The 14423-nt window shown below is 39.5% G+C and overlaps 1 protein-coding gene across 1 annotated transcript in view; it reads right to left on the reverse strand.

The window, feature by feature from the left end:
- Positions 1-7036: 7036 nt before the first annotated feature.
- The window catches only part of brinp2 (bone morphogenetic protein/retinoic acid inducible neural-specific 2), a 205312-nt gene continuing 197925 nt past the window's right edge, over positions 7037-14423 (reverse strand). The window contains exons 7-9 of the mRNA XM_017420894.3: positions 10693-10915; positions 10265-10571; positions 7037-9899 (exon numbers count right to left, since the gene is read on the reverse strand). Coding sequence (XP_017276383.1) covers positions 9078-9899; positions 10265-10571; positions 10693-10915 — 1352 coding nt within the window. The 3' untranslated portion in view covers positions 7037-9077. The remainder of the gene's footprint in view (positions 9900-10264; positions 10572-10692; positions 10916-14423) is intronic.

Here is a 14423-nt window from a genome sequence, read left to right on the forward strand (position 1 = left end):
GGCCACAGCTGAATAACATTAGAAAACACTTATATGGCTGCAACTTAGTCAGTTTTACAGATATTGTGCTTAAATACGTTGTGGTAGTAGCTGAGAGTCCCTGTGAGTGTGACATCTTGCAAAATCCCATAAAATCATGCATAACACTGTTTAAAGGTTTGACCAAAACCTTTCTACATAAAAAAAGCTCAGTTGAAAATTTTGGCATGTAAGAACGCAGGCACTATGTGTTCCTTCAAAAAAGGTTTTTTAGAACACACCATGTGACATTTAATTAATTAATACTGTCTAATGGATTTAAATCAGATTCTTAATTTATTCCACAGTCTGGTGACTCACTGTGCAGTTATCGTTTTAAAGTGAACACCTGAAATACAAACCTTCAATAGAAGAACCACAGCCTCCCACCGTCGGACCGGGACCTGCTGCCTCTCGCTGGGAAACTTCTTAACGTCATTGTAAATCTCGGGGGTTTCCCACGTGAAATGTGGGGCTCGAGTTCCCGACAGCATCACTCCAGACAAAAAACCCTCCAAAACAATACATGTTTTCGAACAGGTACTTTTGTTAACAAAACTTGCTTCTTCTTCTGCTTCCATTTTCCCTGATAAACACTGTGACAGTAACTTCCTCAGATTCCTACAGCTTCTACGTCACCAACCAAGGAGGTAACACCACCCACACAAGCACCCCACTTTAGGATCACTGGTGTGTTTTATGATAGTGTTTAACTAAAAGAAAAACATGAAAACTCAATTTTATATTTTATTTTATTTCCCCAGTAAACCGGTTCTTTGCTCACTTCACAGTCCTCCAACTGCGCGATTGAAAACAATTTTAACACTGTTTTTGACCTTTTATTGTCAACTTTTATCAACACCTCCCTCACTTCATGCTGTGTCCCTACTGTTTTTTAAAAAAGGCTTTTGTACAACCACTTTTTAAAAAAAAAAAGCATAACGTAGACCTCTCTGTTTCCTCTCTAACTTTAGGCTCATCTCGAAACTGCCTACTCTGTCCAAACGTTTAGAGAACATCATCTTAATGATGTCTTAGAAGCATTTCAGTCTGGTTTTAAATCACATCATAGCACTGAAAGAGCACTTTTAAGAGTTTTTAAAGATCTACTTTTTTTGCTGACTCTAGGGACATTGTCATTGTAGTGCTTTTAGATCTGTTTGCTGCTTTTGACACGGTTGACCATAAAATCCTCCTCTCACGCCTTGAGCTGTGTGGTATTAACAGTACTGCTCTGAAATGGTTCCAATCTTATTTAGCTGGGAGGACCTTCTCTGTCCATCTAGATCTGTACTCCTCAGCAGCACTCCCACAAAGCTATGGTGTTCCTCAGTGCTCTATTATAGATGCTCTTTTGTTTTCTTTGTATATACTGCCTCTGGGATCAATCTTTAATAAGCATAAAATCGCCTTTCATTGTTTTGCAGGTGACATTCAAATTTACCTCTAAAAGTAAATAAAGATAACATCATAACTCTGCAAAACTGTCTAAAGGACATTAAATCAAGGATGGAATGGAATGGAATTTTCTGAGCCCCCTAAAAATTGAGATTATTACCTTTGTTAAAGCCAATCTCTGGAGAGCTGATAGTGCTCTTGGTCCTCTAGCTTCTTACTGTCAACTTTTTGTCTAGACCAGTGGTGCCCAATCGTAGTCCTCAACGGTCACTATCCTCCATCTTTTATATGTTTCTCTGCTTTGAACAAATGAGTCATTAACAGCCTTCTGCAGAGCTTTAAGACCTGCTGAAGAGCAGAGAAACATGCAGGTTAGTGGCCCTCCAGGACCAGAACTGGGCACCACTGTTTTAGACTGTTCTTTAAAGCTGCAGTAATTAACTTTTATAAAATGTATTTTTTATATATTTCTTAAAACTGTCCTGACAGTAGAATATGGGTCTGATAATCTGTGAAAAAAATCAAGCTCCTCTGGCTCCTCCCAGTGGTCCTACTGCCATTTGCGGAAACATACCGCTACCGGTCAGAAACAACCAATCACAGCCTGGAGGAGTGTCTTAGCAATGTTAATCACGCTCGTGCTCGTGCACGTGCACGTGCTGCTTACATCCTTCCCCTGCACAGCGCGTACCGCCGTTCAAGCTCAAGATTGCCGGTGTGCTGCAGCTGTGCTAATGGCGGAGAAACAACCTAACGTTACAGGAAAACTGCCAAGTTCTCGAGTGGCACCTGCTCAGAAAACAAAGACAGTAGAAGATCCATGACGTCATTAGTGGCCCTGCTTATTAACCTGCATGTTCACGGCAGGCTTCACTGTGGGGAGGAGCTGTGGAGGGAGGGCTGTAGTGCAGCAGAGAGCAATGGGGAAGGGACCTGAAAGGTGGGCTAGTCCACGGTTTTCTCAGAACTCCATACTGCAGCTTTAAAGTCAGACAAACATAAGTTCTGTTGTATAAACTAGCTTCTTTCATCTTAAGACTCTTGCAAAGGTTAAGCCCTATCGTTCATGAAATGAAAGTGTTATCTATGCATTTCTAACATCTTGTTTAGACTTCTACAATGCCTTATTTCATGGCTTAAATCAGTCATCTCTTCATCGCCTACAAAGGATCCAAAATGCCGCTCAGCTTGCTTATTGACTAGTAAGAGATGGCACAACAATATCACCCTGGTACTGGATTCCTGCCACCTTCAGGTTCATGTAATTACTTTTTAAAAAACCTTTAAAGAAAGTATATTACAGATTTGTTGCCAGTCAGGGCACTGAGGTCAGCATCTAAACTCCTTCTGGATGTCCCAGCTTCCAAATTAGAAACAAGAGGTGGTAGAGCCTTTTCAGTCGACGTTTTTAAGTTTGGAATGCTCATGCTCTTCATAGTGAAGGTTCTTAGACCCCTGACACTTTTAAGCCTTTGCTTAAGACACACTTCTTTGTGTTGGCTTTTAATCCTAGCTGGTCTAAGTGTGTGTGTGTGTGTATGCATACAAACATGCATATACTTTTTTGTTGTACTCTTATTCTTTAGTTTTTGTTTATTTGTACTCATAATTGTGTGTTTTTTTTTTATCTTAAAGTAATGATGTTGAGACTTTTAGGACAATACAGGACAACATAAAGACACACAACATTAACTAACTGCATCACTGTACAGACCTGTCTCCCCCCCCTACAGTATAGTTGCTAAAATTAAACATGTTTACTTTTAAACTGATTAGGTATTCATATTAGACACCTACATTATATAGTTATGTGGGCGGAATTAAATTTGAATTTGAATATGATGTCACAAAGGCCAAACAATGTGATGACATCACACCATGATGAGGTCACAAAGGCCATTCCTACACAATATGAGCGACACTTACCATTGCAATTGCAAATAAAAAGTTCTTGGCAAAGAGAATAGTTGCTTGCAAAAAATTTAAAAAGTGTAATGCTGAAAGCTTGAGCTATATTGATTACATTACATCACTGTTTAGAAATAATAAGAGCAATTAGTGCCTAAAACAATCAGTGACAAAGATTGCGTGGTAGAACAGTTATATAACAGGTGGACAAACAATGTATATGTGGTGGGACAGTCATAGAACAACTAGACAAATTTCCAGAACAGCAGCGGAACTCAGAGCTTTAAGGAACAAGGTGATTGAAATTACACAACAAAGAGACTTTTCATTCGAAGAGGTAAAACAATGGAAGGAGCGTTACGCAAAACTTGAAAAACAACTCAAAGAAACAGAAAAAGTTAAAAACTTTGAGTTGGAAAGGCTTCAGGACCAAAATCATGACCTGCCAGTCATTATAAAGGGATTGGAAAAAAAGTTAAAAAATTTTAGCCTTTCAGCAAGGGAACACAAACAGGAGCTTGCTGAGAGGGATGGTAAATTTCATGAAGCAAAACAGAAACTTGCTTGTGCCAATATAGCAATTCAGAACCTTGCGAAACAACTTGCGACTTACAAGGCTCCACTAAAAAAAACAAGGGAAAAATGGGAAAGCGTACCCCCGGTGGAATTCACAATATTCCAGCAAGCAGCGAGAGACGCGCTGGTTTACAAAGTAGAAAAACAGAACCTCTTACACAAGGAGCTGAGAAAGAAAGATACAAAAATTGCTAAATTAAAGAAGGATGTGATTGAGGCCAAAGTTGTAATACCGCCTCCACCCCCTAAAAATAATGACGTTGAATTAGCACAGTTGAAATGGACTATTAGAGAACAGACGGCAAAAATTAAGTCATTAACTGCACAAGGAAAGGTATCTGAAGAAATAATTGAAAAGAGCAAAGCTCAAATTAAGTATCTCACAGAAAAGGTGGATCACATTCAAAAGTTGTACTTCAGTGAGAAAATGAAAAACAATGACTTAAAGGAAACCTTGAAAGTAAGTGGCAACGAGGAGCAGTTTGACAACAAGTCCAGTAAAGTCATTAAACGTGAGGATCACATGACAACACAATTTAGCACATCAAAGCCCACCATCCTGCCACCAATCATAGAGACGGTCAAGCTGAAGCCAAAAGCAAAGGTAGGTCACCCCCTGGTAGAAATGGCCACTAAAAATGTTGTGTTTCTGGGTAGAGAGGAGCTAAGCCCATCTTCTAAAATCAAAAGATCAAGTTTTAGACACAAACTTCAACATACACCTCTCCCACAAATCAACGGTAGCCATCAAAATCCTTCCCCTTCACAAACGGCAGATGTTTTCATAACTGAACCAGATGAGCATGTGACTGAAACACTGCCTAGAAGGACCAGTGGAAAAAAGACCACTGCTCATTCCTTTCAAGGTAAGCGTCCAACATAGATTAATATCATTACTGCCGAAAGTATTGGACATTATTCAATAATAATTAACAACTATACCTACAGACTGTGCTTTCCATATAAGGTAAATCTTTGATGCATTAATACAGTGTGCTGCATTCTTTTTTGTGTGTGTGTGAAGTTTGAGCTAGCATGTTTTCCTTGTGCATGTGGGGGTTTTCCCCAGGAACTCTGGTTTGTATCCCACAGTTAAAAAAAAACCCCTCAAAAAACAAAACATTAGCTTAATTGAAGAACCAAAAGTTGTCTTTAGGTGTGAGTGTGTGTATGAGTGGCTTTTTGTTTGGTGCGTCTCTATTGAAACAGCAACAGACTGGTAATCTCTCCAAAATGTACCCTGCGTTCTCTGTAAGATGGGGTACATCTTTGTTACTGCAGACAAGGCCCCAAATCCTGTGATCCATCGCCGGCTTCATCTTGCCATCACTCCGGATCAAAACCTTCAAGAACTTGGCAAAGACTTAGTGTGTGCATATTGTATGTATATGCGTGTTTGTTTATATATATAAACAAACACAAATACCAAGTGGGCAGTTCCACACTGTGTATGAAACCTGTGAGCTTGAGGGTTCTACGCAGTATCTTAGCTGATCCTAGGACTGCACTCTCCTGGACAGAAATCGCTGAGGTTGTTCCTGAGATCTGTTGGAGCCACTCTTCCAGTCTGGGGGCCACAGCACCAAGTGCTCTGATGACCATTGGCAACACCGAGGTTTTGACTTGCCACAACTTCTCTATTTCCTCTTTCAGCCCTTGGTAAGTATCCATCTTCTTGTGCTCCTTCTTCCTGATGTTACAGTTGCTTGGGATTGATACATCTATCACCACTGCCTTCTTCTGTATCTCGTTTTTCACAACAATGACCGGTTGGTTAGCCATCACCTGTTTGACAGTCTGGATCTGGAAGTCCCACAGTATATTAGCCTTACCATTTTTCATAAGCCTTGGTGGAGTCTTTCACTTTGACTGTGGGACCTCCAGTTCATACTCGGCACAGATGTTCCTGTACACTATTGTAGCCACATGGCATGCTCTCCTTATGACAGAAAACATCTGTGGCTACAGCCCTAAATGTCTAGGTCTGACCATGCCCCAACGATAAATAATAATTATTAAAATAAATTGGTTTGCCTAGTAGATTAAACCATAAACATGGGGGTGGCTCCAAGGTGGAAACAAAGCGGGTCGAGATGGGTACAGTGTTGGCATTAAATAATGTACACAGCCGAGAATACAGTTTTACACAAGAAAATAGTCCATGGTTTTCAAAAACTGGCTGAGCATAACGCATCTGCCTTGCGCGCTTTGTCACAAACACTTAGAATTCAGTGAGACTGCAAAGGAAAATGTTCCTATTTTCTGTCATTTTATCACTTTCTGTTTCATGGTATTATCACATCAAACATTAAACCATAAAGAAATAGTTGATATTTTTTAAAGTAGTGTTCTGTGGAAAATATAACCATTAGGTATCTAAGCTGGCATAGATACTGTAGCTCTCTGAATGATCTAATTGGAGAAAAGGAGACTAGTTCTGACCAGCCTAGCTAACAGTTAGAGTGGGGCCAAGACTAAAGGGAAGTACTACCATCTTAAAAAAACTTTGGTAGCAATCTATAATACAGCTCGGTACGTATGTGCCACTTACATGCAATTTACAAGGTACTAACCTGGTACATACAGGGAAAGTAGCAGGTACAAACCCAGTACATACCAGGTAAGTAACTGCTATTTACATACCAGGTAAATACCAGGTAAGTAGCAGATATGTAAGCCTCAAGATCTGTAAAACTGACTGTTATAGCTAGAGATGCACTGGAGAATGGGCTTTTAATTAGCACTGGCTGATATTCAGCTTGTCCGGAGAGTTATGGTCTTTGTTCGCCTCACTCACAAGAGAGACGCTTTGGTCATTTGCATGAAGGTGTAAATTAAAGTGAAAATGACTGGGTATTAGGCTTAATGCTCCACTCTTAAGTTTTAGAAAGCTGAAATCTGAGACCACCTCTTCTGTTTAAAGTTTTTTCTCATTTTATGTAAATGGCTTCCTTCAACCCCCTCTCAAACCATCTGTCTTCTCTGTCCAAAATATGAACAATTTGGTCCTCAAAGGAGTATCTTCTATCCTTGATGTGTAGGTGCACAGCTAAATCTTGTCCCGATGTGTTGGCTCTCCTGTGTTAAACTATAAACAAAGCAGGTCAAGCAGTTTAAAGCTTGGAACTTCACACACTCCAGTTTTAAATTGAGAAAGCTCCCTGGATGGGAAGCGAAACGACAGAACAGAACTACAGAACAGAAGTTCCATTTTCTAGTTTTCATTTAGCTTTTAATCATTTTAAAAATATCTATTGAGGCTAATGATGCAAATAAAATCTTTTTTTATATTGTGGATTTGTGTGTTTGCATCAGTTTTCAGACACACGTGACAGCTGACGTAACTCTAACGGACACTTATGTTACCCTGTACCATGTTATTATCACATAATTACTCTGTATGTCACCCTATAATTATCCCATAATTAAACTGTATGCTGCCCCGTATGTTGATGTGTCTTCAGTAAATCGAATCGTTGGCATTGCATTGATATATTTGTCGTATTGGCCACTTATTAGAGATGCACAACCTTAGTCAAATCCTATAACTGTAGGGGCTGTGAGGCCTTTTGTTTAAAATAAAGAAATGTCTCCCCAAAAAGATAAACCACTTTGTTTTTACTTAAGCAAGCTGAGCACAGAACAGCTGAAAATGACATACAAGGCTTACTGACTTCCAGAGAGAAACTGGTGTAATAAATGTTACATCATATCAAGTCTCATTCTTGTGAGTCTGCAAGCTCTCAAGAGAAGCATCACTGCCCTGGATTAACCTTGTGACCTTGTATTTGCTGGACCACAGGAAAATTTTGACCTGCATTAAAAGAATAGAGAAAACAAATAAAAGAAAATGTTAATTATAAAAACAAAAGCAAAAAACAAAAAAAAAAACAAACAAAAAAAACATTTTATTGACTGGAGTCTAAACTAAACTACTGAAAAAGTTTTCAAAACATAATAAAATGAAACAAGTTCTACCAGTTATAGTGAGTTTGTATAATTGAAGAATTTGCAGAACAATTACATAGTGCAAGTACTGGTGAGCACTGTGGGAGGTGACTCAAAAGTTTTCACAACACGAAATCAAAACAAGAGCAAAAAATGTGACTGGCATTTACTGTACATATAAAAGCTACATTACCACATACTCTGGAGATTGTGTCTGTTGTTTCGTCTTGGTAGAAATATAAAAAGCGATACAACCTTTGCTTTGAAACCAAACACAGAAATTAAATGTGCTTCTTAACATTGACTTTCCATATAAGGCATGAGTCTGTTTTGTTATAAACATTTTTTTTTGGTCTTTTCACTCAGTTATCTAGAAAGCAATGTGCACTAGTCCACAATCTGGGGTTAGATGGAGCGTTATTTACAGCGCTACGTTCGCAGATCTTTGTCCTCCCCTCATCAGACATTTTTTTTTCTACCATTTTTAAATCAAAAGTGAAAGGAAGTCAACATTGATTAACATTTTGCCACTCAGTTTGCCAATATGTTTAACATCTTTTGGCAAAGACATGCCACCATCAATAGAACATAACTAACAGGCTTTTTCCTCAGATTTTGACGACAGATACAAGTTTCCAAATGCCAGATAAAATGAAAGATGTGGATTCAAAAGAAATACTCAAAGACTTTACCAGGGTTCAGAATGATCGAATTTCAAACTGTTAAGTGTAACATAATTCCCCACACATGTAATAATATTATTCAGTCACCCCCAACCCTATAGTTCTGTATCCAAACAAAATAGAAAAGAGAAAATCCTTTGACTAATGTCAGAACAACACTCAGAAGTGCCGTCTAACAAGATCTTGATTCTAACAAATCAAAATCTCCTTTATCTTTTGCAAGACATCAACCTGGTGAGAGGTTTAATCACAAACACTTGTCAGGGTAGGAGATCCTTTTGACCTTGGCTTTTCACAAAGTTTGCCAAATGAGATCAAAAGTATGCCTTCCAACAGGTACAGCACAGCCTCTAAAAAGGGTACAAGTATCACCTGAAAACCTGTCAGAAATGCCTAAAATAAAGGCCTACTTAGTCAGCCTTTAGAGTCACTGATTTGTTAATTCAGTCTGTTCAAGAGGCCATTTCAGCAGGATTGTCCCTGAAGCAACAACTCCACTGTGTGTGCAGTACAACTCCCCGGAACCTAGCTAGTGTGCTAAGCTAGCTAGCTGCACAGCTGGGCCAGATCAAGTTCAGGGAAAGCATTGGGAAGCTTGGAGTTGAAGATCTGTAAAGAGTCCTTGATTCGTGCCACCTCTCCAGCAGACAGCTTGAGGCGGTGGCGTAGCAGACAAGAAAACAGGTCAAGTGGCTGTGGTGCTGGTGGAGACAGCCGGTTAATCCGATCTCTCATCTCCAGCAACATCAGAAAGGCAGCGTCCTGTGTACCCTGCGTGTAGGGATAGTCCAGCTGTAGAATCAGATCTTTGATGCCTTCAGGGTCAAAGTGCATGCTATATCCGAAAACTTTAAGCGTGTTTATCTTCATATAGCCCAGGTTTGAAGTTTGGTCTTCCAGGTCCAGAGGTTCATAGAAGAGAGTTTCATTCACCGTCGGATCATCTGTGAGTATGCGGCTCCGCAGGTAGATGTGCACCGTTTCAAAGAAGGACTTCCACTTGTTGCCCAGTGACAGTGTCCAGTTGTAACACTGTGCAGTGGCAATGGAGTCCAGTCTAGTTCTCTCCCAGTCAGAGAAGTCGGGCTGATTCACCGGCATGAACCAGCTCTCTGAATGACTACCCCCAAAAGGATTAACATAAATCACAGGCACAGGTTCTAGTGTTGAATTCTTCGTCGAGCATATCTGAAAGGAAATACCCATTAGCATGTGGATGAGGTTGGATTTGTTTTTGTTGCTTTTGAGCGTCAGTAGCATTCTCTTCCTCCAAGCAGGATTGAACCAACTTCCCAAGCGAACATCATTGCTGATGTAGATCGCATGGACCTCTATTCTGCTGTCCAGACGCTTCAGCAGGTATTTCACCTAAGGAAAAGAAAATAACTCTTAAATCACAATTAATAGTCAAGGCATACATACTGTTGTGTATTTTTTAAACTTGCTGGTTCTCAAATGGTTCTCGATTGAAGTTCTAGTTTGACTTTTAAACAGACTTAAAATACTAACTTAATTATAAAGTGAACAATTTTATAATGAAATTCAATTCAAAATTAATATTCAAAATAATTTTTGTAGCAAGGTTCTCATCTTGCAGACAAAAAGATTACATAACCTAGGCTCTGTACAGCACAAAGTGACCAGCACTGCTATGACTTCAAATAATCACAGATACTCTCAGCCTTATTTGGTTTCAGAAGAAGTGTAGGACATATTTGAGTAGCTGTGAGAACCTCAGCATCTGGCATGTCCAGGTCGAAGTTCAAATAGTGGTCCAGGGACGGCGCAATGCTTGGACGGCAGGAACCAAGGTGGAGGAGGTTCCCATGGTGACAGGCTCCACAGCGGGTGGCATTGTCAGTGGCACAGAGTGAGCAGGAAGTGGGAGAGGTGCCCACAACACAGGGGATCACTCCTTGGCAGGTGGGCTGGTCTACAGGGCAGCTGCAGCTCTTCACCTCCTCAGAGAAGCAGCCCAGGACTCCGTGCTCGTTGCAGTAGAGCAGAGACTGAGCCGTGCCCATCCAAAAGCCAAATGGCCTGCAGAAAAAGAAGAAAACACGCTAATGACTATGAACTGGTAGCAGAACAGTTCATACACCCAACACTACAGAGTGTTGGCAATATATGTCTTCTGATTTTAGGTGTCGCCGTGGCTCACCTTTCTCGGGGCAGACTGATGCGCGGCTGTTTGGGACAACGTTTGCTTAGAGTGAACAATTTCCTGACAATCTTTTGGGCTTTTCCCAACACCAGTGCAGTGCTGGCCTCCAGCTGGGTGTAGCGCTTTTGGAGGGACACATCGGCAGACCAGAACTTGGCGATCGTGGACACATTCAAAAACCGGTCAGTGGGCAAACGCTTCAGGAAGGCTTTGAATTCATCTGCAGAAAGTTAAACAGACATAAAGGTTGGGGAGTGAGCGAGAAGAGAATACAAGAAAATTAGATTATCTCAGATAATTTATTTCTTTGCTTACATCAAAGCTGCTCACACCTTGTATCATCAGTAGCGTTCATGATAAATGTAATTATGATTTAAAAAAAGCTTGGTTAGACCTAATGAACTGCAATTACAGAGTAAAGAATTATGCTTTAATCTGCAGTTATCCTCATTCACTCATCTATTAGAAACCCATGCCAGTCCCAGCAGTTTCTCTCCTAACTCTGTAATAGAAACACTGATGAATGGTTGTTTGATTTCACAAACAGATCAGCATTTTTGTTTAGACTGTAAACTTTAAGAACCTCAACACATTTAACATCACATTTTGATTGGTCCCATTAAAGTACATGATAAAAAGGCCAAAGGCCACCTAGCTCTGGTGTTCTCCTTTAAAATGGAAATGCCTGAAAACGACTTTGCACACAGTTTACTGTAGATTTTGCTGCCGTTTCAGCAGTTGCTCATCAAAAACAACCCAGAGTAGAGAACAAAATTTAATGCAAATGCATTTATGAATTCATCTGTTTAAGGCTTATCATTTCATGCAAGCTTTTTTATGTCAACTCTCTACAGAGGTGGCAAGAGTTACACTCTCATACTTTGCCGCCTTCACGTTATCTTGTTTAAACACAGAAGCAGACATTTGAAATAATTTGTAATTTGAATCTGCCGCTTCTAATCAAAAAAGGGTTAGTATGTTGTTTGTTAGACATCTGTATATTATGACAAAAACCGTGAGGATGCAGTTAATAAATATTGAGACAGTAATCTAATCTAAAAGCAGTGTTCAGCTACTTGTATCTAAAATATACTAATTTGATGAACGTTGCTATGGTCCATATTAGTCACACACACTTACCACAAAAGGTTATCAGCAACAATACACAGAATTTCATTTACATTTTTAATTACTTTACAAGCAGATAACCCTACTGACTTGACCTGAATTTGAGTTGCTCTTGTGGCATGTTTTACCTTAATTAAATCAGAATAATCACGAGTATTCAGTGACATACAATTGTAGTCCTAAGTTTGCATACACTCATCATGAGCATGAATGTCCTATTCGTGTTGAACTTTTAATGATTTATTTGAATTGTTATGTTTCCAGGGTAAAAGGATTATACAATGTACAGTGATTTTTAAAAACAAGTATTGGATGTACAAGTTTAAATTTGTAATGGATTTCTCTACTCTTCACAGGGTCAAAATTATACATGAAGGCTCAGTTACTTACAAACATTTACCTGGATAAAGTAGTAAGTGGTCCCTTATGTTCTAAAAAGCCTTAACTTGATAAAGCCGAGGCCTATTAACTTCTCATTAGTGATCATGTTTGACTGTAGTTGTTAGTTTTCCTTTTCCTAGCATAAAAAGTATTTGTTTGACAGCACTTATTAGTTTAACCAATACTTAGAACAATGGGAAAGACCAATGACTTGAGCAAATTTCTGAAAAGAAGAGGACATTGGTTACGATGCTCAGGAACAAACCAAGAACTACAGAGGCTCAAGCCTTCCATGAACTGGAAACCGCTGGAACACCAATATCTCTGCTCATAGTGACTGATAGGGTGTCGACCAAGAAAGAAGTGTTCAAAAGTGACATGGTCAGACGAGACAAAGATTAAGCTTTTGGACACAGTGAAGTGTGCCTGAAGTTGTCATGGTGAGGCTTGCAAACCTAAGAACGCTATCAACTATCAAGCATGGTGGTGGAAGCATCATGTTGTACTGGTGCATTGCAGAAAGTGAATGAAACGGTGAAGGAAGTCTACCTCCAAATTCCTAAACCTTACCTCAAAACAACACTCTGCCAGAAAGAATAGTTAAATGTCCTGACAGAGTTGTGCTAGAAACATGTTAACTTCAAAAGTGTGTTATCAAGATTCACCTTGCTAAGGGACATTAAACCAAAAATTCAAAATCTTTAATTACTCAAAGGTTTAAAAAACAGTTTAGAAAATTTTGCCTTTATTAATGTGTGTCTCTACAATCTCCAGCATTGAAAAAAAAAAAATCCCTGCACAAGTGGACTCAACATGAGAATAGCACGTGCAGAAATGAAAGAGCTCGAGTCCTGTGGTGAACTTGCCAACAAACGTTTAGGTATTAAAACCATTTAAGTTCCATTATGAAGCAGCGGGTAAATAACATGCCAGGTATGAAGCCTTTGGGATCCCTCTCTAATTTTTTTAAATTTTTTCTAAAGCCAGATAAGTTAGACCTTCTAGGATAGTGCTGGGTCTGTTGGAGGCTCATATTCCCATGTGCTGTTTTTGGCAGGAAGTCAGCAAAGAAATCCACAGCCAAGTCGACCTGCGCTGAGCTCAACTGACAAGACTCAAGCCTATTACAGAGCTCAGTGATCCCAGATGACACGACGGTCAGGTTCTTTCCATCCCTTTCTTTGTGCACGTCTGCTTCTTCCCCTCACTGTGATTGTTCTCTTCTGGACAAGCAAGATGAGGTTGTCTCTTTCTGTCACAAGTTGTCTGTCTCAGCTTGCTCCGTTTTGTGTGTTTTTGCGTCCCGTCTACTCCCTGATATCTTCCTTAAATCCGTTTCTGTGGCTGAAAGAACAGATTTATCTTCACTAACTTTACTTGTAGCTCATTAGGTCGTTGCTTTTAGTGTAATAGCCTCCCCATCCGTTTTAACTTTTTAAATTTTTAGCAAATTTTTAAGGTAATAGAGAGCACAAGCACACAGTTCAAAACAAAGTTAGTACTTTAAAGGACATTTGTCTCCAGAATCATCTGGAATGACAGATATAGGACCTAATGAAACATCAATGGACAATGTTATAAAATTGAAAAAAAAAAGAATGCATTTGACTAACACAAGATCTTCCATTTTAAAATTACCTACACTGGCGTGGTCTGCTATGAAGTTAGTGTTCTTACAGTATCATTAAGTTAATGATTGTCTTTGTGACCCTTTGTCCCTTTGAGAAAACCCAGCCCTTTTTGGAGCTCTTCAGCTCAGGCATACTTCACAGTGGAAACATTATACAGAGTTTAACCAGGTCACAGAAAGTTGGACTGAATTTGATATCTTTAATGGTTTTTACTCAGTCACAGTTTAGGTTGCACAATTTTTAAAAAGGTTTTACGGCTGTTTCTGCAGTTATTGTTTGTTTGAGGCCTAATTTCTGTTCTGTGTTTCTGTCTGCTCGTATTTTTAACAGTGACAGACACAGGTGTGTAGTTACCACGATGCATGTTAAAATTTCAAGCAGTAGTTGATTTGGCACCTTTGAAAATTTATCCAGAAATGTTTGAGTTTACCCCTCTTGTTTAATGTCTTCTTGTAGTTCCCTGTTTTGTTTTCAGTTCGTTCTGCACACCAAGCCCTGCCAGTTAATCATAACAACACCCTATGTTAGTTTATCACTCTTACTTCAGGGTATTGCAGTCTTGTCAGAAATTTGTTCCCATCCTTTTCC

The sequence above is a fragment of the Kryptolebias marmoratus genome, linkage group LG20 (assembly GCF_001649575.2).
Source record: "Kryptolebias marmoratus isolate JLee-2015 linkage group LG20, ASM164957v2, whole genome shotgun sequence".
NCBI lineage: Eukaryota > Metazoa > Chordata > Actinopteri > Cyprinodontiformes > Rivulidae > Kryptolebias > Kryptolebias marmoratus.